Source organism: Bidens hawaiensis, unplaced genomic scaffold (assembly GCF_021521415.1).
Source record: "Bidens hawaiensis isolate Kalapana, Puna unplaced genomic scaffold, B.hawaiensis_p1.1 tig00039502_1, whole genome shotgun sequence".
NCBI classification, from domain to species: domain Eukaryota; kingdom Viridiplantae; phylum Streptophyta; class Magnoliopsida; order Asterales; family Asteraceae; genus Bidens; species Bidens hawaiensis.
Window position 1 is genome coordinate 163,926 of NW_027496947.1, and position 27,312 is coordinate 191,237.

General features: G+C 35.8%; 2 protein-coding genes, 1 long non-coding RNA gene and 1 pseudogene across 5 annotated transcripts; 1 reads left to right on the top strand and 3 right to left on the bottom strand.

Moving 5' to 3' along the window:
• Positions 1-6,552: 6,552 nt before the first annotated feature.
• LOC143591289 (uncharacterized) lies at positions 6,553-11,848 on the bottom strand. Of its 2 annotated transcripts, none has more exons than XM_077071538.1 (9): positions 11,718-11,848; positions 10,302-10,376; positions 9,934-10,143; positions 9,083-9,205; positions 8,945-9,002; positions 8,272-8,345; positions 7,401-7,489; positions 7,246-7,318; positions 6,553-6,934 (listed from the first exon to the last, which is right to left on the bottom strand). In XM_077071538.1, the coding sequence occupies exons 1-8, from the start codon at positions 11,796-11,798 to the stop codon at positions 7,249-7,251; spliced, it is 780 nt and encodes a 259-aa protein (XP_076927653.1). In that variant the 5' UTR covers positions 11,799-11,848; the 3' UTR covers positions 6,553-6,934; positions 7,246-7,248. The 2 variants fall into 2 exon arrangements, with proteins under 2 accessions (XP_076927653.1, XP_076927654.1); XM_077071539.1 differs by having other exon boundaries at positions 6,553-6,928; positions 7,242-7,318.
• A 2,852-nt stretch (positions 11,849-14,700) lies between these two features.
• LOC143591290 (uncharacterized) lies at positions 14,701-16,289 on the bottom strand. The gene is made up of 3 exons (XR_013145632.1): positions 16,228-16,289; positions 15,395-15,563; positions 14,701-15,283 (listed from the first exon to the last, which is right to left on the bottom strand). It is a non-coding gene; the product is annotated as an uncharacterized LOC143591290 (long non-coding RNA).
• Positions 16,290-16,652: 363 nt separating this feature from the next.
• On the top strand, positions 16,653-19,297 carry LOC143591294 (vignain-like). The gene is made up of 4 exons (XM_077071544.1): positions 16,653-18,210; positions 18,486-18,720; positions 18,816-18,956; positions 19,061-19,297. Exons 1-4 carry the CDS (start codon positions 17,750-17,752, stop codon positions 19,295-19,297), a joined length of 1,074 nt encoding a protein of 357 aa, XP_076927659.1. The 5' UTR covers positions 16,653-17,749.
• A 2,683-nt stretch (positions 19,298-21,980) lies between these two features.
• On the bottom strand, positions 21,981-25,852 carry LOC143591275 (autophagy-related protein 16-like; annotated as a pseudogene). Its single transcript, XR_013145630.1, has 5 exons — positions 25,710-25,852; positions 25,503-25,629; positions 24,410-24,591; positions 24,138-24,333; positions 21,981-23,037 (listed from the first exon to the last, which is right to left on the bottom strand). The product of XR_013145630.1 is annotated as an autophagy-related protein 16-like (transcript).
• Between the last annotated feature and the right edge of the window lie 1,460 nt (positions 25,853-27,312).

Genomic DNA, 27,312 nt, shown 5'->3' on the forward strand with positions numbered 1-27,312 from the left:
CCAATGATAATGGCGGTCGATTAGCTCATGAGCTCCGAGATAAATGGCAGCAAGGAGAACCAGTAACAATAAAGGACTCAGGTTGATCTCGGGCGCCATCTTGGAATGAATTTTGGTTAGATTTCTAAGTGAATTTGAAAGATGTTGTATGCTAGTTCATTGAGGTTAAATTATTGATGTAGGTAATCTAACTCTAACAGTTATAAATCAAACACTTTGATAACGATTGATAATGATTTCAATTGATTTCTTTATATTTGGATGTGTGTAAATTATATATTATATTGTTCCCAAACAAGAAAACCAACTTTTAAGATGATCTTGGCCCTTCAAAAATTAATCTTAGCCGTTTAAACTCACCAAAAACCTTGCGGTTATTCACCCTCCTCCTGATCTGATGCAACAGTTAGCATCCCTGATGTTTGATGTGTCGCGGATTACAGACGAACTCCCCATAAAACCTAATAATAACTTCTCCTCCTGATGATACTTTTCAAAAAATCTCTAATTCTTTCTTTACCTCTATTTGCAAATGCAAATGCAAATCAATTACTAACTACTAGAATCAAATAGATGTATCAACATCCTTGAAGCAATTTCTGATCTGTATCCTTATATTATCTGATTCCTTTTATGATCAACTTCATCTTCAGGTTTTACAATTAGTGAATTACAGTCACAAGCCGTGAGTTATTTTTAACAACAATTTAGATATTATATATAATTTATTGAATTTATTAAGACTGTCACATATAAAAGAATTATTTGTAACTTTAAAATGTATTTATTGCTATATTATTTATTTTGATGTACTTCAGTACTTGCTTATAGCATCATTACATTGAGAGTTGGTTGTTGATGTAGGCTTCCAATTTAGAAGATGGGTTGACAATGAATTCACAATTTATGTTAAAGTACATCAATGACGTGGTACCGTATACACAGTCACACGCCACATATATTTAGATATAATCAACAGCGTTGTTCGATCGGCCTCCTGCCAGGCTGCCACAATCAGGAACAAGAAATATCATCGGTAACATGAAATGCTAATGAGTAAAGGGATCATCTTTCATCCATTGGTTAGTTTCGAAGCAACTTCTTTTTAACATTTTTTGTTTATTTTCCATGTATGATTGAATATTATTTTTTGCATGTTAGGTTTGATTATGCCAGTACAAGAATGCTCAGCGTTTCTGACCCTAACAAGAATTATACCACTCTCAATACCGTAACAGGGGTGGAGCATTGAAGAGTAAGGATCAAAGATATATGCCACTTGGATCCTATCATTTGTATATACACAGGAGTAAGTTGCATAGCTTATCATTTATTTAGGAATTTCAATTTTACCATTTTAATGCTGAAAATAGTAGTCATTCCTGTATAAGTTATGACCATAGAGAAGTTGATTGTATGGTAAGCTTACGACACTAAAATCTTTATTTTTTTTATCAAATTGTTTTAGTAATGTCCATTACAGCTGACTCAGTTATTGTTTTGACTTTTGACAAAAAAAAGTGTAATTCCTTAACCTTTACAAATGAGAGCCACAAGTTCAACGACTCTTGGTGCTCCTGCTGCGCACGCCATCAAGATAGAGAAAGTGAACGCATAGTTTCGTACATAACTAATACACTAGTGAGCTCCATTATCTTATATAGTAACAAATTAATCTTCCAAGTTCCTCTCAATTTGGGCATGAAACTGGTTGTCCATCAGGCGTTGGTATGTGGACCCGGCATTCTTAAGTCCAAATGGCATCATTTGATAACAAAATGTACCATCGGGCGTCCGAAAAGCGGTTTTGTCCTGATCACCAACGGCCATGTGGATTTGATGGTATCCCTTATACGCATCCAGGAAGCATTTAAGGCGAAACGGTGCTAACGAATCCACCTTAAGATCAATTTCGGGTAACGGATAACAATCTTTGGGGCATGCTTTGTTTAAGTCCTTGAAATCTATGCACATGCGCCATTGTTTGTTATTCTTCGTTACCATAACGGGATTTGCAACCCATGTTTGATATCTGCTAACGCGTACGATGCCTGCGTCAAGGAGTTCCTTGACTTGGGTTCTACACGCGTTAGTTTGTTCTGGCCCCATTACTCTGCGCTTTTGTACGACTGGCGTAACAGCCGGATCGCACTTGAGCTTATGCTCTGCCTTACTTCGGGGTACGCCAGTCATGTCAGCTGGTGTCCACACGAAGATGTCAGCGTTTTTCTGTAGTAAGCGTTTGAGTAAGGTGCGTGTGGGATCAACAACTGTTGGGCCAATGGTAACGGCCTGGTCAGGGTATTTGCCGTTGAAGGCCCATCTTTCCGGTTCGGTGATGGTTGGTTTAGCTATCTTTGGTTTGGGTTTAGATGAGACAGATGCGATGCATACCTGGGGAATGCCGGTGATCATCGCTACACCCTCAGCTGTTGGCCATCCCATCATGCCGTGGGCTGAAGATACCACGGCGTTAAATCTTGCCATCCCGTCTCTTCCGAAGAGAATGTCGTATGTGTGGTGTGGCTTCCTCATCACGACAAAATCCACGTCTTCAGTGCGTGAGTGATTCCCGTCCGTAAGAGTGACGGGGAAAGATAGGATACCCAGGGGGATGTTGGTGCTGCCGTCGAACCCTTCCATCGAGGCGTAGATCGTTTCCAGGCGTTCCTTGTCTTCGTCATCTAGCTTGTCGAAGAACTGCCTGTACATCACCGTTGACGAGGCGCCGTTATCAGCAAGAGTGCGAGAAGTGATGTAGTGCCCCAGCTGGCTTTTGATGACAATAGGGCCTTCTTTGCTGGGTCCTCCTGGCACTCGCGGGAAGCGCACCTCAGCTTCCTTCCACGCGCATGGTTCTGTCGCTCGCCTTTTTCTTCCTCTGATGTTGCCATGAACCATGTTGATGCTGATGTCAACGGGCTTTCGTCCGTTGCCCCTGTACCGGTTATCATTCCTTCCTCCTTTCTTGATTGATGCCACAAGGTGTGCAAGTCTTCCATCCTTGACGAATGTTTCAACAATATCCTTCAAGGATGTACACTCCTCCGTACTATGACCTTTTGTCCCGTGGAAGTCACAGGATTTGCCTTGATCCGCATTAGGTCGCTGCCGGATCATTGGAGCTTTTGGCCATGGTAGTTTTTCGGTGGCAAATATCTCCGTAACGCTTTTGGTGAGTGGCGTCCACCGGTGTTTTCGGCTTGAAGGGTGTGTGTTATCCCTTCCGCCAACAAGAGGGCGAGAGCTGGATGAGGTGTCAAAGTTTACCCTTGACTGCCAAATACCTAGCTTCCTCTTTTAGTTCTGCCGGGCGATCCGAACATTGTTTTCTCTAGTCCTTTGCGTGTAGAGGTGTGTACTCTGGGGAAGATCCCTTCCCAGTTGCTTCTCCGTCTCGGCAAAGCGCTTGGCAGCCGTCATGATGGCATCCCATGTGGACGGCATGCCGTCCTTACCCGTCAATGTGCGGATAAGCTATGGGTATTCGGCGCCCTGGATGAAAGCGGCGCGAACAAGATCTTCACTTATGTTGCCCAGACTCAGCTTTTTGGAGTTGAAGCGAGTGATGAAGTCTAGTAAAGATTCATCCTCCTCTCTAACGCAGTTGAGGATCGTCCACTGTTCTTCAGTATATTTCCTCTGTTGGCTGAAGTGTTGGCTGAACTTGTTCTGAAAGTCCGCCCAATCATAGATGTGGTGGACCGGTAAACGATCGAACCATGCCCTGGCCGCTCCAACCAGAGTCATATGGAACATATAACACCACGTGGGTTCCGTCCAGTTACTGACGGTTCCCCCCGCAATGAATCTGTTCAAGTGGTCGTCTGGGTCGGATAGACTATCGTAAGTGCCGATGTTGGACATTTGTTTGGCACTTTTCGGGGCGATTGCTTCCGCAATGTCCCTTGCAAACTTGGACTTTCCTGTATTTGCAGCAGTTGGTCTATAGGTTTTGGAGAAGTCACGTGGGTTTCCCCCGCGTTCGTTGGTTTAAAGGTTTCTCCAAAATTCCTTGTCGGTTGGAAGTCCGCTTCCTTACGCTTTCCTTTTGCCTTATGGCGAAGGTTTGCGTCGGTATCGGATTCTTCCCGGTCATCGTCCGAGTACTCACACTCACTGTTCATGTTGAGATGTTGGCGAGTACTGCCGAATTCGTCAGCCTGTTGAAGTGAACGCAAGCGTTCATCCAACTCAGCTTGGAACTCTTTCTGACGTGCTTCGGCCCACGCCTTAACTTGATCGAGTGTTTGGCGAGGGACCCTCGTCCGTTTCTCCAACTGGGCATCAGTGAACCCCAGTGAAATATTGTTTACTGCACTTGGGCTTGGGTAACCGGGGTAGTGTTCGTAAAATTTGTATAACCGCCGGTGTTCCCCCCAGTTGCTGGGGTTGTGGTTACCGGGGTTTCTTGGTCGCTTACTGGCCTTGGGACCGGAGTAACGTTAACCATTTCTTCAGAAATTTTGAAAAAAACTAAGAATTAGTTCTAGCTTTTATGCACGGATGGCGCCAATGAAGAAACACTAAGTGACCCTGGGCAGATTACGGATAATCTGGGGGTTAAGTAATGTTTCCCACGAGGATGAGGTCCAGCAAAGAAGGTTGTTCTTCAGGTGACCTGCAAAACAGACACTGTAAGCTCGTCACTGAGAAGGGGGGGGGGGTTCCTCCTTGTGACCACCCTCCGGCGTGAGAATCAGACTAGGTTGCTCTGAATATAAGTGTATATTAAGAGATTGCTAGAGAAGATAAGATAATGAGATATCAGATGATGTCCTTACCATTCCAAGGTGTTTAAGTATTTATAGCCGAAGGTAGGTTTCCAAGAAGGTGCAGCCGGCTGAATAGTATTCCTGTTCTACCAACAGTGGGCTATACACAAGCCATGCTGGTTGGTGGATAGGCTGCGGCCGACAGTGACAAGGTCAGCTGTATACTGTTCCTTTACTGCCGGTTATGCACTGTTCCACCAACTGTAGGCTGCGCACGTCTCATAGTAAGGGTTGGTGAGTAGGCAGCGGCTAATAGTGACAAACAGTGCTAGAGGGTGCTCCTCCTCGTACTGTTGTCGGTGAGCTGTCACCCTGTGATTGGTTCATGGGCTGCTCTGGTCAGATCGTCTGTTTTGCCCATACCTTGGTAGGTATAGTACAAAAGATCTTCCAGAAGCATACGGACTGGCTCATTTGGGCGGGAGTATTCCCGCCTTGCTCATTCCTTCAGGTGACTACTGAAGTAGCAAGAGTTAGTGCATTGTGCGTGTAGCCTTGCTATCAGTGCGGGTAGCCTTCCCTGATGGCTTGTATCCGCAACTGCGGGAACAAGCGGGGTACTTCACCATTGGGAGGCTTTCCCTGCGGGTACAGCTGGCGTACTGCGCGTAAGGTCTTCTCTGAGCATGGTGGGTCCTGCGGAAGCAGTTGGTCGTTGCGCAGACGTCCCTGTTTAAGGTGAGTCTTGCGGGTCCAACTGGGCTCTGCTGGGACCTACCTCTTCATGTACTTTGTTTGTTTAACCTGTAAGAGAGATCAATTAAGTTTCATTAGCGGTCGAAATCGAAACAATTAACAGGTCATTTTTTGCGTTCTCTTTTAAATTTTGGATTCATACTAATCAAATGTATCAAGTATGTGGTAGTTCATAAAAGGTTCAAGGTGACAAACAAGTGATTTGTGCAGAAACATTTGGAGTGGAATTTATATGTACAACACATTGAGTAACTATAGGAAATGCAAATGGATTACGCAAGACCATGAGAAGGTGCACTGATGATAATTGGACATAAAATCAGCGACCATGTTATATTGTTATTTGAGGGTTGAAGATAGCATAGAAACCAAAAAGACCATATTGAAGGATTTCCTATTTCAAATAAGCAAAGTCAAAGATTGAAAACTAGATCACGAGGGAGTTATAGAAAGTCAACTGTTTGATTATATTTTTACCACGACTAAAACATGTAAAGTTAAGATCATGCAAGATTGAAATTTACCAAAACTAGGGTGGAACAAGATATGTGCATGCCAATGAAACCAGGTTCTAAAACACGTCCAAATTTATGCTGCACAAGAAATTACAAAGTTTTGAAAACAAAAATTTATAAAATAATTATGTCATTAAAATTCCCGTCCACCGGACGGGTATAAAACTAGTTAATTATTGTTCTTATTTACCTTCTTTTTGAAATCAAGCAACCCAAATAGTGGGAAGAAGTTGGTAGGCAACAATGGGCATAGTTGTAAAAATCTCGACTATATGCCGATCAATCGCTAGTCTTCACCTAACCACCTGACTAGCGATTACTACAACACTGACAATGGGTGTATATATATATATATATTAAAGCCTTTTAGCTTGTCCTATGTCGCATAAAGTTGAAAACTTTTAGGAAAAGCAAAACCATGTTAACCGTAAAATGGTTTAAGATTTGATGAAGTGACATTCTAAACGTTCAAGGCATGAACAATTGTTATTAATCAAATAGGGCATCTTAATTTTAATTTGAAGTTGTCGATTAACGATCAGTAGCATGTCACATGAGCTGCAACGAAGTCTAGATAACATCTACATAAGATCACATAGACAACATAGATGTGATGGTTGTCCTAGTAACCAACATTTACCATTTATTTGACTTTTCATGTATCTTAAACGAGACCATGTAATAAAACGTACGGTTTTTATGCAATGCTATGCTGAAAATGAGATCAAATCTGTTGGCATTGATGACCAAACCAAAATTTTCACACCCTAGTTAGTAGTTGGTACATACAAGATATCAATGTTATGTCTCTCAAAAGTGGGTCCCACACGATTAACCTTCAATCGACTGTCTGGTACAAATCATCAAAACTTGGGGATTTAGTTACTCAATTGAATGTATCAGAATGCTCCCAATCTTGAATAGTATCATATAATACATGAGCTTCACCTGCAATGATTTAGAATTAATTACACGACTGGTCCATGTGGTATGCATTGACTTTGGTCCCTAAGTTTGAAAAGTTATACCTTTAGATCAATATTTTGCACAAACGTAACAGTTTTGGTCCCTAAGTAGAAGGTTAACTTTTCTGTTTTTTTCAAATTACCAGAATACCCTTACTATTGAAAATAAGAAATATAAAAAACCTAAATCCTTTTGGGCGTTTAGTAAAAAAAAATGTGTTAAATTCCAACAAATTTCTTCCAATTTTTGGTCTGGTACTTTCAATTTTATGAAATTATTAGCTCAAAACTTACCAACTAAGACGGCTTTTTCTTAAGATTCGGTTTTGAGATGCGCCTTAATACTTGCGTCCCCTTTCTCATTTCTCTGCAACATCACAAGTATAACCAGTTGTTTAATAATTATAACTAAAAGAAAAGTTAAACGAGACGTAGACCGTCCGTCTCACCTTTGGTACAAAAACACCATGATATAAAAGATGGGGAGCAGCATCAGAATTAATATTGATATAGCCAAGTAGAAAATGTTGGTATGTTTCTGCAAAAAAAATAATATAATTAATCAGTTATACAATTTATATATTTATACAGCGTGCATGACTTTGCTATCCATGTTACCCTTTTAGATACATTCTTTTCCTATTCAACTCGTTTGAGAATTGAGATAAACGCAACCCGAATAGACCCATACATCATTACACAGGTCAAAATTTTCACCTTATGCATATAGCGTATGCTCATTGTGATCATTTTATAATATATTTAGACTTCTAACGTCTAACATTTGGTAGACCTTGTTCATTAAACAAAAACATATTAAATATTAAGGAAAATTACAGTTTCGTCCTTTATGTATAAGGTAACTTGCAGATTGGGTCCTTTAACTTCAATAAGTACCAAATATGTCCCTGGAGTTCATATATTGTCACACTTTTCGTAAATTCCACCAATTAAGTTTTTCTGTTAGTTTTTTTTTAATTAACCATTTTGTCTTTACAACTATAGGACAATCGGTTCAAAACAATTCGCAGTGGTATTTCTTTTATAAACATATATAAAAAGAATAAACAAAAGAAAAGTAAAATATGAAAATTACACATTTTGCCCTTTAAATGTAAAGGCAAAACGGTCATTTTTTTCAAAAAAAGAGAAAAACTAACAGAAAAAGCTAAGTGGAAAGGACGAAAAGTGTGACAAAGATGTTCACAGACGTATTTTGTATGTATTGAAGTTGACTAGATCTGCAAGTTACACCATACATAAAGAAAGAAAACTGTAATTTACCCTAAATAATATAACAGTGAATGCTTAGTTTCTTACCCTTCCACCTCTAGCAAAAGGCTTGACGTTGCGTGAACAAGTATGCGCGTCACAAAATTGGCGCAAAAATAGTTCTGCAAGTAAATCATAAGGTCTCATTTAATGTAAATGGTAAAACAACATAAAGATTTATATATACTAGAGGCAGCATAATGGGGTGGTTGGGTAACGGGTCCAAACTGGGTCAAACCAATACGCTTTAGTATGGTCGGGTGTGTCTTGTTTTGAGCTCTATTTCTAAAGCTCTAGCTCGGTTCGTTTATTATTTAGTTATTTAGTTATATTTTATCTATTATTTGTTTAGTAACAATTTTTATACATAATATATATGATCTATTATTTTATCATAATTTTATGCATAATAATAATTAACACTCCGTATATAAATATGCATATATCAAATAAAAATTATATAAGTAATTAGCTCGTTAATGCTCACGAGCCATACTGAGCTCGATAAGTGAAGCCCGAGCTCGGGCTTGGCTCGTTTACTAAACAAGATTGTTTTTAGGCTCGGCATTTAAGCTCGATTTGAGCTTTTAGTGAGACAATCTCGAGTAGCTCACAAGCGGCCTGACTCGTTTAACCATTTCAACAAAATCTAATTTTTGAGTGAATGATTTGGCAATGATTGACATGTTTGACCCATTAGAGCTAAACGTTAAATGGTTACCATGAAGTCGACTTGCTGATGGACCCTGATGAACAGGAAAACAGCTGTCTGCAAGACTCTGTATTAAAATGAAAAAATTAGTAATAGTAATCATAAACTTTTGTAATAAAATTTATATAAAATTAAGCAACTAACAACCTCACATAAGTGGCGGTTTCTTGCTGCAGCTGCAGGGTTGCATTTTGTTTTGGGAACAACAGAATTTCCTGCATGATCACAATGCAATGCACCACATAGATCCGCCAAGCAATTATTATGACTCTGAAATTTTATAAAATATATATATTTATTTCAGATGCAACAACTTAGTAAAAACAAGTTTTACCAAGCCTGCAGATACTCAAATAACTGCCATGGTGAAGACATTACAATGCTGATGTGGCGGTCTTAATGAGACAGTGTCGACCAAAACCAACTTTTGTCAAGATTTTTTTTTAAAGTAGTTGAGAGTCGCAAATAAGGATGTGCATGAAACCAACCGAAAAAAAACAAACTGAAATAAACGAACCCAAGCAAAAACCAACGATTTGGATTTTTGCTTTCGTAAAAACCGAACTTTTGGTTCGGTTTCAATCTTGCGTGTTTTTAAATGCAAAAAAAGGAAACACACCGAATTTATGGATTTTCGTTTTAATTTTGAATTTAAACTAATTTATAAGCCCGAATATATAATAATTAATTAACTATTAGTTAACAAAAAGCTTTAGGCACACAATGTTATGTCCAAACTCATTTATTTTGAACCAATTTTCCGTCCAAAAAATTTTAAGCCCAAATGGTAAAACCTAATGGTTTTAAAAACTCAAAAAACAAACTTTCGGTGTAAACCCAAAACCGACCCATGCACATCCATAGTCACTCTCAAATATGATTACAAAACTTATAGTACTGCATTTACAAACTAACTTTTTGAACAAAATAGGCTTATGCATATAAATACACTTCGAGCAAATATTTATAAAAGTACTGATAGAACAGATTGCACATACAACATTTAGAAGATTGTTGTGCCTGTTGTCAAAATGCTGATCAAGAAATTTCTCTGCACGGAAGTTTTTCTTGCAATATCCACACCGCCATTCATTTACATCCACATGAATCTTGTGTTCTTCTTGATCCCTAAATATGTCATTATCAGGATGAAGCTTACACTTATGTGACATCTGGTAATTTTCTTGTTCAACAAATGGAATCAAATACTGCAAAATAAAATAAAGAAAGTAAGAAGAATATGCTTACTCGTTTACTATTTAATGATCAAAACAGATGCCTTAGTTCACTTGTGAATATAGATCACGGTCGGTCAATATCAAATATCAATAGTAGATTGATGGTGAAATAGTAAATAGTTATATACCTCCTCTATAATTTTGTGTGCAGTTCTACTTCTTTCTCTAGAACAATGAACTTCATCAGCATGTTCTTCTGAACTCTGGAGCAATAAGAGTTATATTAAAACTACTAATAAGCAGAATGGCTTAAGTTGTGATTGATGTTTTGAAATCAATGACACATGCATGTTCCACATATATACAATAAAACAACACGCGTACCCAACATAAATCATACTCATAGCAGAGATATTGACAGGGTCTAGAGAGGGTGTGATGGGCAAACCTTCTTTTTTACGTGAACGATATAGAGTCTAGTAATCCAGATAAGTTAAATAAACCTAAAAGAATCCGAGCAAACAACCATATGAAAGTACTAATAGAGGAAAAGTGCACTACCACTTACATAGAGTGATGAACGAACTATAGAAGCTACAGATAACAAAGAAACGAGATAGTAAAAATAAGCACCGACCCTTATGCAAGTATCTTATACACTCCCCTAAAAAGGTTTATACATCGAGACTAAACTAAGATAAGTGATAAAATACAGGAAAAGCTAAGGCCCCAAGACGAATCCAAGACAGATATATACACTCCCAAAAAAGTCCACTACCCTAATATGACGTCTCCAAGAGCTCCTAAGTCCTACCCCCAATCAAGTCCTCATAGAGACGCAAGTCTAGCAAATCCTCTCCAATCCACTGTCAGTTTGGGCCTGCCTCTGCTCCACCTCCCATCTATTGTGAGGGTTTTCATGGTTCTTACTGAAGTCGTAATTTCTGTCCTCTTCACATGCCTAAACAATCTCGATCTCCACTCTCTTATCTTATTCGAGATACATGCTACATATATGCATACATCAAAAGGACCAAAAAATATCATCACCAACTCATTTTTCTTGTTTCTACCGACGTGAGAAAAATATCAAAATTCAATACTTTCATCCTGAAAATGCTCAAAGACACATGCTTCACATAGCTATCTTGTTTTTAAACAAAGGCGGTCACTCCGAGGCGTTTAGGCTCCTCAAGATCCTAATTCTCAACAACTTTACATCTGATGAAACTCAAATTACACTTATCAACTTTATGTTGTCTCTATAAACTCCATAAAGTGAAGATTTTTCCAAATAAAAGCTATTGCTTCCTAACAACAAGGAGTCCCAAATACAAAACCCTAATAAAATTATAAAAAAAATAATCTATTAACAACAAACAATCATAAGATCTCCTAATAATATCATCAAATTAAACTTCAAAGAATAATCAATCAATAAAGCAATTTCAAACTCCGAATAATCTCAATCAGCTGTACTTCACATCAATTGACGATTAAAAGCTTAATAAAATCACACACACAATTAGATGAAATTAAACCTAGAAATTGAACTGATCGGACAAATTTGGGGAAATAATAATAATAAATAATAATAATAATACCTCTGAAACAGCGAATATTGATTGTAGAGAAATGAATAAGACGATGAGTTTACATGCAGCACTCGTCATCGTCATCGTCATCTGATCAATTTCGTTTATGCTGGATTTTGGCAAATTCAACAAGAAGATGAAGATTTATAGAAATTGATGTAAATGTTATAAAGTTGAAGGGTCAAAATGGATAATTTAAATATTTACCTTTAACTCCCGTATGTTTGATTCTTTTTGTTTGTGGTCCTTCAACTTTTATTGTGGTGTGATACTTGAATCGTTGTTCCGTACATACCATATGATACCAGGGCCGGCTCAACGTACTCGGAGGCCTAAAACTAACTAAAATATCGAGGTTTTTTATTTTCTTTTCTTTAAACGTATAACGCTAGAAAGAATACAAGAATTATAAAATATGGATGATATGACGTGATAATGAATATGTAACAATCATCCTTAGCTTGTGGCTCATCATTGAGTTACTAATTCTAAAAAACTATACTTTTAAAATCTCATAATACATAACTCTTATTTAAGATGGAGGCCCTATAAATCTGAAGGCCTAAGCCATTGCCTCATTTAGTTTACGCACGAGACGGCCCTGTACGATACAATACAGAGTAGTTGAAGTGACTATAAAAGGATATATTGTAGGTATGGTAGTGAGACAGATATGGGTCACCCAACTTATGGAAAAACTATAACAATAAATCTTTTTCTATGGTTAACTAGAATTATTAATTCATTAATTTTGGCTACACAAAAATCAAAACATGTATATTGAACATTATTGCATTCTAAAATATCTTTTTATTCCAATAAATCAATGCATTTATATTTAATAGACTTTTTGCCCTTTTTGAGACAATGGCATTTATCTTTTATAGTTAGCTTTGAAGGATGGATCATGTGCAACAATGCAACATTATTTGATTATAAAATATCTCCTTATACTTATCATACTTTATGTGTGGATAATGAGGTAATTATGTCTTTCTATTTCATCTTTGAGTTCTCAATTTAGGGATTCCATCTTTAATGTTTTGTCTAAACATATACAAACTAGGTTGTTTTTTTTTTTACTTATTTGTTTTTTTTTTGGTAATTACTAAACAAATATTTCATAGAAAACAAAAAATATTATAGAATTAATGGGCATTGACAGCAGCTAAATGGGTTTGGGAATTCGTTAGCACGACGCGGTCAGTTTTCTATTAGTAGGGTATTAGCAGGTCAGCTTTATTCTAACTTGGCTTCCCAAATAAGAGAAGGTAGAGTAGTTAAGAGTTGATTTACAAATGCTAACTAAAATCCGTTTGTCCTTTAACCAACATGTCCTAAAAATGTTAAATCACAAATGAAAGAAATGAAAATTGTTGGCAAGTATTAAGTATGCAAACTCCCAAAAGCAATTACCATTGATGGAAGTAGCCAAGTACATTTTCTGGTAGACTTCAAAATTTAGACATAAGACTTGTTACCCTCTAAAACATAAATAAATAAGTATATAAGTAAATAAATATATGAACATGATTATATACTCATGGACCGCATGCGATGCATGCTAGCAAGAGGAGGGCGGAAGACACACCATCGTCTTCAAGATAGGAGATGCTTCTCTTGAACTTGGCGGTGTTGCCTTTGTTATATTGAATTATTGCCTCTTTCTGGATGATTGACTTCCGGTGGTGGTGGTTGTGGTGACGATTCTGACTTGTTTGTTCTTGAGTTTTCATTGTATGCTCTAACTTTGAAATCATCTTGTCAAACCCTTAAATTTGAGGATTCTATTTGCTGATGTGAGAATTAGAATCCAATGGGGTTTATATAGGCATTTAGGCTAACTATGATTTTGTGTGAAGTTACACTTCTGCCCTTGAGGGACAATGTCATTTATTTTTCTTTTAGATTGAATGATGGATCATGTGCTTGGGATAAATCAATTCAACATTATTTGATTATAAAATATCTCTATATTCCTTTTTGTTATAAATATATCTTGAATCTTATCATATTTTGTGTATGGATCATGAGATATTTATGTTTTTATTTCTTCTTTGAGTTCTCATTTGAGGATAAACATAGAAATTCCATCTTAAAAGTTTTGTCTAGTCATATAAAGTATTTTTGTTTTTTACTTGTTTTTAGTAAAATCTTAATATTTTCTTATAAAAGCATTATTAGGTGGTGTTTGGTATACAAAAATGACAGATAAAATAAAATTGATCATTGCTTAGTTGATAAATGAAATGAAATCAATAATTACAAGAAATCGCATTCCCACTAAACACATCAAAATAAATCATATGCTCCGTTTGTTAATTTATTCCCTATTTCATCATATTTAATTTTCTTAATATCACCACCAGCACCGTCGCCGCCAATGGCCCAACACCACCACCAAGACATTTATTTAGAAAATGTGATGTTAACTTCTACAAGGGCAGCCCATTTATCAGCATTGACTATTTTATTAGTTGATTTTAACTTCTTCACAAATTATCTATATTGATGTGGAAAAGACTATAAGAGGTCTAAATGATTAAGAGGGTCTGAACCAGTAAGAGCTGAGCCTTTAAGTGCTGTTTGATTGGACCTCTGAATGCTCGTGCAGAAAGACTATTCTACCCCCATGAACTATTATGTGCTAAATAAAATGTATGTGTTTAATCAGAGAGCTCTTACTGATTTGCATCGGCTTTTGGATCAAAATGCATTAGGGCACATCTACCTTAATATTAATTTGCCAATAAGGTTCAAATGAATAGTATTATAACAAATGTCTAAAACTACAACTACAAAACTTCAAACAATTAACCAAATGATAACATTATATTTATGAATTCGACAACATAAACAAAATGCATGACATCAATTTGCAAAATTGAGCTTAATTATCAAACCACCTATTCAATAACTACGATCTACTCACTTACAATTTGCAAGACAATCTTTTTGGTTCATCATCAAAATCAATATAATATAAATAAAAGATGCCAATTCAATCACGATAATATTACAAGTCTTAACTCAAATAACAAATAACCCTTTTCAGGGGCGAAGATAAAGCTTTACATTTTCTTATCGGAACCGCCCTCCCATTGCAGTCGTCCTTCCAACCAATTGCTTTAAACTTTAATTCTCTCTCCCTAGGCTCTTGATAGTCCAGTGGCAGCCGATCAACATTTGCGTCCATTTGAACCGAGCTCAAGTTGCTCAAATCATAATGCTTTTTTACTCGAGAGCTGCAAGAACATTTTGAAGAATGGTTTCGTTAATTTGGTTACACACATATAACTATAAGCGAACAATAAAAATCAGTTACCAAATGAACCATAACCGAACCTGTTAAAAATATTTGCCCTTTTAGTTTGATAATCCACTCATTATAAATAGAGACATCTTATTTTGTAACCAAATTGTACTAAATGAAATCACTTCTATATGGTTTGGTTTTATGTCAATACTTACTAAAAAATGGATTCATAAATAATAAATATATAGAAATCAACCATGAGGAGAACTCACCTGGTTAATTAGAATGTGTCAAGGACTACAACTGTTTGATTTAAAACCTGAAATCAAATTTGAATCAATCAATAACAAATCATAACAGTTTAACCGAACGATCGATTCACAAAATAAATTATTAAAATAAAGAAAAGAAAAGTGTTGCTACTTGCTACCGAGATAAAATATGTGGCTACAGTGTAGCCTAGCGATGGACCTCTCGCCATCATCAATAACTCAATTGACACCGATCGAGCATGAACCGACTATGAGTAGAGAACCAATTGATTTTCAATCTTAGAAAGATAGTTTATGGGAACAGCGGCTCTTCGCTTTCAGCTGCAACTATGGAAATCAAAAACTAAGTTAAGAAAACTATCATCTAAAGGTTATAAAAACATAAAGGCAATTTATTGTTTTATTCATGAGAAAGTTGTAGGAAATTAAAGATTACACAAGATTGAAAAATACAATGATTTCACACTCATCTACATACTAATTGTGTAAAGCCCATTAATATATGAAAACTCAAAAGTTTTATACAGAATCGGGAAATTCAAAAGGGGTCTCAAATTGATAGAAGAACCAACTAACATTATCTCCCAGCGTTTGCAACTAAAGTGTTAATAAAAAATTTGGCTAATCAACATTTGTAATCACTTCTAACATCAAACTCAAAAAATCCAACAAAAACCAAAAAGTGTAAATAGTAATAACAGTAACCCCAAAACCAAAACCAGATTTCGTGCACAAAAGTGTATCAATTTTCAACCCTAATTAGACCAATTACTCTGCAAATTTGAATAACATCAATTATCATAAACTGAATAATTACCATATTATTGAAGACATAACCAAACAAATCTTGTAATTTGATGAATCCTGATAAGATTTAACATAAACTGAGCTAAACCCTAGATTCTAAGCCTAGCCGTTTGAACCATATCTGAACCTTAGAAGCCGGGAAACAGAAATCAAGGGTAGGGAAACAAAAGAGCAGAAATCGTACCTGGTTATGCTTTGAATCGGGCAAAAATCGAGCGTCAACGAGCGATGGTGGTGGTGGTGGTGGTGGTGGTGGTAGTGGTGGTGTGCGTTGGTTGCCAAGAGCCAGAGAAGAAGGAATGAACGAACTTGTGGTATATGTGGGTAATTAGGTCTCATTCAGACTTGTTTCAGACAGCCATTCAAACGTGACACTTTGACAAAACAAACACTCTTAAGTCTCAACCAGATCTGAATTATTAAGAGGCTTATATTGAGCTAAACAAACAACCCCTAAGTATAATAGCAAATATATTTCCATCTTTGGCAAATCTAATTTTTTAAAATCAACTGAAAACTTAGTTTAAGTTTCCATAAGTAATTCATTTCTTAAGACGAACTGAAATTTAGCACATCTAAAGTGAAGTTTGGATTAAGTACATGTCTCAATTGTTTAATATATAAGCCGTGCTTGTGTAAACTAAAAGGCAACATTTTTACTTATATAAAACTATATTAAAGAAATTAAAAAGTATAAAACAAATAACTAAACCAACCAACCTAATTACCACCCATTCGACAAGTTAACAACTTGTTTATGATGTCAAATTGTTTCGACTTGTCAACCCGTTTGATCCTATAAGTAGACATGCTGTTATGTTTTAGTTACATTGCTTTTAATGTGTCCGAATTAGAGTTAAAATCTTTGATAGAACTACATTATACGTGTCACGATTTGGCCGTCAATTCAGCTGGCATAATTTACATTGGATGAATTAGTTTAATGACCATCACGAGTGGACAATATCACTGGTAAAGGTACCTACTCTCATTGATCCCTCCTGATACGTCAAAAACGAATAGCACGAGCTGGTGATACTTTTCTTTTCTCTAGTATTGTAATAGTACCAAGTTTTGTAGCAACGTGTTAGCTAATCTTGTTCTAGTATGACATGCCCTTGCATTTTGGTTCAGCTAAATTTTGTTCAAAGTATGACATATGATGAGTAATTAAATTTGTAAAGATTTTGATAATCGTAGGGTACATCTTTGTAATGCAAGGCCATGCCACACATATATATTTATGACTTAGAAAAGCAAGGGTGTCATACTCATGTTGTTCAAATACATATGTATTATTGCCCACATAAACAGTGTGTCACAAGTACACACCATTCAAAATATGTCCATACTATGATGTTTGAACATGTAACAAGGTTTAAAAAAAGAAAAAAGAAAAAGAAAGCATAAATAACCCCCAAAAATCCTCACCTTCTTCCCACATAAACCTAACAATATGCATGACCACACGTATATTCACCTCACAATAACCATCCATGCATACACTTGACTCGATCTCAAGTTCCTCATTCAAACTCTAAAAAAAGTAATAAGAAACACTATATAAATGTGTAGCTGGGATCATAATTAATGTGCCTTCACGACCTCAATCTACGTAGTTGATTGAGTGTCACCAGTTATATATCTCTTAAATTGTTTTACACTCCATAATTAATACCTTCATTTTAATATATAAGACAAGAGATATGGAAATCAGTAAGTCTATTATACTTTTACTTTCTTTGGTTTTGGCTCTAGGCGTTGTGGATAGCTTCGATTACCATGAGAAAGAACTCGAATCGGAGGAGGGCTTGCAAGGCATGTACGAGAGGTGGAGACACCATCACAAAGTGACGGAGAAAAGCCCCGAGCGGTTCAATGTGTTCAAGTACAACGTACACAATATTCACAGAATAAACAAACAGAACCTGCCATATAAGTTGGGGATAAACCACTTTGCTACCATGACCACCCATGAGTGGAGGAACACCTATGCCGATTCCAAGTCTCACCACATCAAGGCACTTCTCGGAATTCATAATAACCACAACAACAACAACTTAACCACGACTTATGGTCATGTTGATTTTAACAGTCTCCCACCGAGGATAGACTGGAGGGAACATAACGCTGTCACCCCTGTCAAGAGTCAAGGGCAATGCGGTAAGTAACATATATATTTATTTACTCATTAGTGGTTTGGGGTTATAATTTATCTTATACGTTAATTTAGAAGATTTAACTAAAAAGTTATTGTTTCATATATTGTTTCATTTATGTTAAAATAGTAACTTTAGATATTATACTTGTAATGATATGATGTTGTAACACAAATAGTACTTATCTACATTTAAAACAATATATAGTGTTATGTTTTTTGTAATAGTATCTAACACGTACAAAATGTTTATAAAGAAGTTTGGTGTTGGGTTTTACAGCAAGTTGTTTTGCATTTGCTTCGGTGGGTGCAATTGAAGGATTAAACTCCATAAGAACCGGACAACTCATAGGCTTATCTGAACAACAAATCCTAGACTGTGATTTAAGTCAGAGAACCCAAGCTTGTAGCGGAGGGTTGACATGTGGTGTATGCGACTGGGTCGTAGAGAATGGAGGTTTAGCTACGGAAGAGTTCTACCCTTATACCGGCAAAAAGGAATTCTGCGATAGAGCCAAGGTACAAACAAACTAGCTTATATATAAGTCCAACAATGCTAACTTGTTATACATATAAATAAACTTTTGCTATATTATTTTGCTTTTCAAATCCAGTTTGGTCACCACGCGGTAACTCTTGATGGACGTGAGTATACAGTGGTCAATGATGAACAAGACCTAATGAAAACAGTTGCCGGCCAACCGTGTGCTTTTATGATGGATCCTGGTGGTGATAACTTCATGTTCTACAAAGAGGTAACAATTAATTAAAACAAGCCTAGCTAACTAAATCAAAGAAATTTTATCACCTTCGTCTATGATATCTCGTTAATTAATCATTCATGGTCATGCATGTGTAGGGAATATATAACGGGCCGTGTGGATATACTCTAACACACGCTATGTTGTTAGTGGGATACGATCAGGCTCCTGACGGAACCAAGTACTGGATTGTTAAGAACTCATGGGGCGAAGGATGGGGAGAGAAGGGGTACATTCGGATGGCACGCATTGGTGATTCACAAGGAATGTGCGGGATGAATGCCGAGGGTACATTCCCACTAAAATCTCCTGAAACACGCAACATTGAACTCTAGATATATCTGCTCCATATCCGTGCATGCATGCATCCAGAAATCTGGAATAATTAAGGATGATCAATCGTTGTTCATTGATAAATGATGGACACTAGAATAAACTATTGAATTGTATTATCTTTTATTTTTTATTCAACCATCCAAGGGAGGAACTCAGACAGAATCTTGTATTAGGAGATATTTTTGTTATTAATTTCGTATTTTTATTATCGAATTTGTTTATTGAATATCTATACTACTATATAAAGCATAATGGAAAGATGAGTTGGTAATTTGCTTTCAATTTATGTCGGATAAAACATTCTGCTATGTGAGGCATCCAATCGCCATGCGAAGAAGCTTCTTAGGATCATTGCCGTCCTAGTGAATGATTGTTTATGTCGAATAAACCAGAGAATCAGCAAGACAGAGACTGTATAGTAGCCGGCGGCCGAGCAGAGTGATGAAAGAAAGTCGCCCGAGAAAGTTGCCTGCAATAGCCTTTTTACTTGTGCGGTGAAATTCCAAAAATTGCTTTGTTAGGCCGAGTGTAGTGGGGCTCGAGTTTGGGCGAAATGGGGCGAGAAGGGGCGCGAACACCGCCCCCCGGGCGATAAATGGGCGAAAAGGGGCGGGGGCGGGGAGTTCTTCTCGCCCTCATGTCTGTGTTGTTTGCATATATATATTATTATTATATATATGTGTGTGTAAGGTATATATATATATACTAGTTTTTATCCCCCGTATTACGGGGGTTATTTTATATTGTTTGTTTATAATATTTATTTATTTTTTGAATTTTTATATTTTTATCGTATTGAAGTTAATAATATACTTGTTGTTTAATGATGAAAGAGTTTCACAAATAAATAAGCTGTTATAATCCGATTTAAAAGTTATATGGGTTTGATGAGACCCAACGCTCGTTTATTTTTTTTTACTATAAAACTGGTTTTTTAATTATAAATAATATATATATATATATATATATATATATATTATGTTTCTTAATTATAAATCATATATTTTAAGTAAAAATAAATATTAATTTTTAGTATATCCCTATTTTATAGGATTTTCTTATCAAATATTTGGTGAGATTGGTTTTTTAATTTAATGAAATGTTATAATCTCATACCCATGAGTTCGGGTCAAATACATGAGAAGCCTTCATTTAACAATCAAGCAAATCTGGTGACTCCAAAAAAAGGGGGAGCGACCGCATCACGACACGTAGGATTTTTTGGTCTTCATTTATATTATATATATATTATTATATTACTATTGTAGCCCCTACACCATTACACCCCGAAAACAAATTCTTAACCCTTGCTGACTGGGCGCCACACGACGCAAAACGCCCCAATTTGTAGCCCTTCCACTACGCATAGCCTTAATGTAACAATTGAATGTTATTTTATATATAATATAATATAATATAATAAATATTCGTCTAGGATCAATCAAGGTACAAAAGTAGTATTTTAACTAGTTGCATAATTACACAACTTAATCCGGCACACGTATGTGCAGTATATAGTTGGATTTATTTATTTCTGTTTGGTCTCCTTCAAGACTACTCGTGGGCGATCAAAAGCTCGGTTTGGATCGGCTAGTAAACAACTTTCCGTTGCTACAAATGTCAAAATTATGTCTACAAAATCGGCCACCTAGGTAGGCAAAGGCGTATGGCACGTTCAGGGCACAAAGGCCTCACATGTTGCCTAAGTGCAAGATGCAAAAATGAGTATGTGCCTGAGACATGCAAGGCACAATATAAAAAACATAAAGAGAATAACTAGGCATAAAAATTAATATTACGCTCTAATATATTTAAAAAAACTAATACACTTTGGCAATCTTAATCATCTAACCAATATAAAAAATACTTGCAATCAGATAAAATAATCACTGTTGTTCTCTTAATTAAGAGAAACCTAATATACTTCTAATAATATTACACCAATGTCTGCTACATGACTCGAACTCTTAAACCTCCAAAAGAGGGAACATCTTCAACACGCCAAGATACCATTTCAGCCAAATGCCATTTGATATAATTGTTATGTAACAAAGTGTACATTGTTGAAACTCGTCATCAAAGCTGTGAAATTGTGAACAGGCTAAAACCTTTCACTCCTGGCATTAACAGAGGGTAATCTCCATCTCCATCTCCACCTCTATCTAAAATATAAAGTTTTATCAGTAGTGAAACTTTAAATATAAACATCCACTATTCATCATCTCTATAGATGTTTCATGTTTGTAAGTATTCAACAAAGAAAAGAATAATAAATATAAGAATTTAGGAATCAAAGACAAAGATAGAGAATGAGATATTGAGATGTGCTAGGCTAAACAAAATTTACAAATAAATTTACAAAAATTAATAATATTTAGTTGAATTATAATTATCGAGTTGAAGTTTATGCTCAACCTAGCTACATATTCTTTATTTTCTCATCTTCTTCAAAGCTGTTTCGGTCTAAAACTTTCAATGTTTATAGAATATGATCATGAGACTCGGGGTATTTCATCATTAGCCACGTTTTAGACGGACATAAGTCACATAATAAACAAAAAGATATGGACGTGTTAAAACTTTAGACCCTTAATGTCATTACTAAAATCAAAAAACAAAACAAAACAATCTAGAGTTGTTTGCATAACCAATGTATGAAAGAAATTAACAAAATATGTACATACTAGCATATGACACAAGGTTGAAACACGCATGTCATGTCCACATACATATGACTCCATTCCTGTCTGACGTGGCAAGAGGTTTTCCAAGACCACTCCAAGAGCAGCATAGCACCGAACCCGTGTGTTCCTTAAGAGTGCTAACTATCTTACCATTAGATATTGACCAAACGTGGACCGCACCGTCAACCGATCCCGCAGCAACATATCCATTATCAGCACTAATACACGACCGACTCCAATTAGACGCAACTCGATTCTCACTCGCTCTTAACGTCCCACAAACTTCAAGCGTCCGTGTATCAAACAAATTATGCAAATTATCACGCCCACTCGTCAACACCGTATTACCATTCCTAGATAAACATATAGACGTAACTGCAAGCGAATGCGCGCAAACTTCACTTAATAATTTCCCCGTTTGTATATCCCATAATTGTAAATGCCCGTCAACATGACCCGAAAAAATTGTTTGACCATCAGGGCTAAACGATAACGCGTTACAATTACTCGGAAACATAATCGTGTTAACACAATACCCTTTATTAAGATCCCAAACTTTAATCGTTCGAGTCGTAACCCGAACTAACAATATGCCGGGCCGACAATCGGCTCACGTCAACCGCACATACTTTATCTTTATGGCCCGTGAGTGTATGACGCACACGGCCCGAATTCGCATCCCACACGTATAAATTGTTAGAACTACTCGCTGCGATTATGCATTTATTATCGTGGGTGATACTAAGATCAAGAACCGAGCCTAAACAGCCAGTGTATGTTTGGGTTAACCGGCCCGTGGTTGAGTCCCACATTTTGACAGTATGGTCTTGACCGCCACTGACTGGTTTACCAGAACTGTTTTCAAAGACTATAGATGCACAACCGCCATCGTGGGCTGGGATCCGGTGTTTGCAGGTCTTCGGTATGACGGGTTCGACATAAAATTCAGCACCTTCTTCACTTTGGCGTACCACACCGTCCACTTGTTGTCTTGCGAGTTGTTCTAAACCGCTCGCTTTGAGCTTATCGAGCATTTCTTCGTATAAAGCATTCGCCTGTTAAATAAATAGATTAAATCCAAACTGAAAAATATATGTGTTAATTGAGTATATGAAAGTGAAATACAGAGCAAAGTTCATAGAATAATAGTAATAAAACTTAACTTTACATTTTTTCCTGATTTGGTAACGACTTTAAATTAAGTATAAGAGTTAAACGAACAGGGTTTCCTTGTTCGTGTTCATTTATTCTTAACAGGAGTGTACGAGTTCATTTATGTTCGGTTGTTAGCAGTACTAACGAAAGGTTTACGAACATAAACAGACATAACTTAACATAAACTAGCAAACATCAATTAAAATTAAACGTGAACGTCAATCTGCTGGGCCTAAAAAATTAATAAAACTAGACTAAACTGTAGTGGGTCTCAAAAGTTAAACTGGATATATAAACAAATGACAACGAACGAACTAACACACGCGTTAACTAACAAATGAAAGTAAACGTACAAACATAAACAAGAGTAAATGAACAAAAGTTCAACATAAATGAACGAAGGAGACGTGTGTTCATGTTTGTTCATTTAACTAACTGAACAAATGACGTTGTTCTTGTTCGTTCATTTATTAAATAAACGAACTTCCTGTGGAACAGTTAACGAACGATTCACGCATTCACTGACCATTCAGTTTGTTTACAGGCCTAAAGTGACTTGTTCAACGAGTAACAGGTCACCTTTTGCTGATCTTTCTAAAATTGCTGGTGTGACTTCTTGTTTTGTCATGTTTATGTGTGTGAATATCCACACGGGATTCTATGAATTAATGCGACATTAAATAATACTTTATAACTAAATTTCTAAAAGACCCTTTTTTCAAACTTGTAATACTTTTTGTGCAAAGTTGGTTGCTAAAATCAGCAGGTTAGTATTTGATTATGTATAAGCTGGGTTCTACCTTGCACAAAGCTGGTTGCCAAAATTGAAAAAAAAATGCAAACTTTGTTTCTATAATTCTATTTCATGAAGTTTACCCTAAAATAAGACCTGTAGGTTATGATGATGAAGTTTACTGGAAAAGATACATAAAAAACAGGTGCCATATTATATCCATGTACTAAAAGAAATAAAATAAAAATAATTAATAGTAAACCAAACCTCATTAAGGCGTTCAGCATCCTGCATTTTCTGCAACATCCATCGATCCACCAATGTCTTGTTTTCAGTCTCTGCATTAATAACTCTAGTTCTCATTTCTTCATATTGAGATTTAAGCTCTTTATTTTCACCAATAAGCAATTCAATAGCTTTAGTTTTATCTTCTAAAAGTGCTGTCAAACGAGAGCATTCATCTCTGAAACATAAACATAATCACATTTATTAACATGATAATACTATTATTTGCAGCACACTCAACTGTAGTATAGAACCTTGCTTGTTGAAGATCATGCTCAAGTTTAGGAATTAGGGCTTCTTTTTCTTGAACTAAAGATTTTGCAGCTCTAGATTCAGCAACTTCCACCACAAGCTGCTCAGATAATCGAGCTTGAGCTTTATAACATTGTTGAAGTTCTAATTCAAGATTTTCTGCTTTATCCTTCCATTCAGAACCCTAAATGTTGCATATAAAAATTAAATCAGTTATACTTCTTTATTGTAAGAGTTGATGTTAGCAAATTGCAAGACACAATGCACTTTGATAAACTTTGACATCTATGCTTCAAATTAGTTAAAACTTTCTTGAAAACAGAGAGATTAGATGATTAAAAAGGATAAGAATGTACAGACTTTGAATCAAAATAACATCGACAAGTATTAGCGTGTAAAAAACAGGATCAACTGTTGGGTTTGTGGTAGTTTTGGCTTCGGTTTGGGCCTGCTTACTTATATGTCATCCTGTACTTGTAATCTCACGAGTGTTGAGAGCATAAAGCAACAAAATATTTTCCCTGTTTACCGCCCGTATTTCAGCTTACAGAAAACCACGTAAAATCCTCGTGTCTCGTGTTCGTTTAATTTCTGCATTTGATTGTGTTTGTGCGTGTGTGGGTTTGTGATAGTTTATGTTTTAATGTGTCTCTAAGTTAGAAACCCTAACTTGTATCTATTTATATGTCATCCTGTACTTGTAATCTTTCATCACGAGTGTTGAGAGCATAAAGCAAGAAGAAATTCCTTGCTGCAGCCCGTGGCGCAGGTCATCTTAGACAGAACCACGTAAAATTCTTGTGTCTCATTTTCGTTTAATCTCTGCAGTTGATTGTGTGTGTGTGTGTATGTGTGTGCGCGTGTTTTATTTAACCGATATCCTAACATCAATCACAAAGAAGATGAATACATGCACTGATGCACTCCTAGCAGTTGAAATACATATGAATATTATGGCCATATTATGCTTAACCTAAATTACTAACTAACTAACAGATATACAAATCTCATAACAAATTAAACGCATACAGTAAATATTAGAGTTAAATAAATACAAAATTGCAGTATAATAATAATAATAATAATAATAATAACCTGAGAGGCAATAGGTTTAGAAAGAGCAACAAAGGCCGGTGCGTGAGCTCCTTCCTCAACCAAATGCCGCTTTCGAAGAGCCTTTAACGCGTGTTTTATTGCCTCAATCGCGATTTCTTTGTCTGACCTAAAAAACAACACAAAATCAATCGAATCAAATCATTCGATAGATAATAAATTTACAGAACTAAAGAAAGGATTACTTACATGATGATTTGATTGGTAATCGAAGTAATCAATCGATAGGATTTGGGGATTTAGGGTTTTGAGATGATGAATGACAGGGAGGGTTGGAGGTAACGTACCATCAACCAATGATGATGACCAGAAAAGGGCCCACCGAATTTTATGACTCGGGAATAATAAGTCAGAGACCCTGCGCGTTACGAGTGCTAAGACTTTAGTTGTGAATGAACACTTACGTCTACGCCGGTTGCCTCGCTGAGAAACTGAAAGAATCCAAACTCATTTGTTGTGGCGGGGACACGATGATAGCTTGGTTGGTATCAGCACGGTTTGTTATGGCATTCAAAAAAGCATTTTGTTAGTTTTGTGTTGTTTGTAAAAACGTAAATGCTTTATTACCAGAGTTAAAATACTAAAAGTCTTATACCAAAAATGTAAGTTTAACGTTTGTTTAATGTTTTATGGCGTGAAACCTTGATTGCTAAACTTTGAAAAACAACTAACTTATATGTCCAAAGTTGGAATTTTAATGGTTTTTAACATTGTGGCGTAAGTGTAAAATTTTAAATTGTACACTTTGCCTTTGATATATAATAATAATAACTAGTAAATGGCAATGAGAGGGTTGATATATGTTAACTAGTGTGCCATGGTGAAACGTTGATAAAAACATAAAGTTACTAAAGGCTGTATTTATACAAAATTAAGTTTGTGTGAAGAAAACATATGAATATATTTAACTTGTGTGTTTTGGTTATGCATTATGTCAGCTTTGTGTTGAATCAAATTTATATCAAAACATGCATATAAACGTTGCCGTTTGCATTCGAAATTTAGAAGAACACTACGTTGTGAAAAAAAGTTGAAAATATGTTATATATGGCCCAAATCGGTTTGAACGAAACTTAAACTGAAACACATTTATATTCAAAAAAGTAAAATTATGTTGTGAAAATAAGTTAAAAATATATTATGAAAAACTGAAAAAAAGTTAAAAATATATTATATATGACCTTGATCGATATTGAACGAACTTATACTAAAATCTTAAATATTAATAAGCACGTCGTAATAGTATATTGGAATTGGAAAGAAAATCATATTTTTAAAATAGAATCTGTCAAATATTAATTATAGAAATAAAAAAACATGAATATAATATTAAAAGTTAACTACTTAGCGCATATGTTAAAAAGTAATTGGTTAGAATTATGAATAGTAATTTATATGTGATAACCACTAAATGGTTTTTAATATATACATAATTATGCATTATAATATTCTATTAATTTTTTATTTAATACGTTAAAGAACTATAAACTTGCGTATAATTATCGGTTATACGTTAATATTAAAACAATACTGGGAATTATATCTATGTATTGTACAAACTTAACTAAAGTTTATAATGTGAGAATTAGTGACGATACTCGGGTTATATCTATGTATTATACAAATTTAAATAAAGTTTATAGTGTGTGAACAAATAATTATCAGACGTAAAGTAAAAGGTTAAAATAACTTTGAATCCGAGTCGATCAAATGATGTATTTAGTTATATGTGGGCTTCATAGCGATATTTTAGAAACCTCGTCTTTGAAGTGGGCACACAAATTTTTTCTGG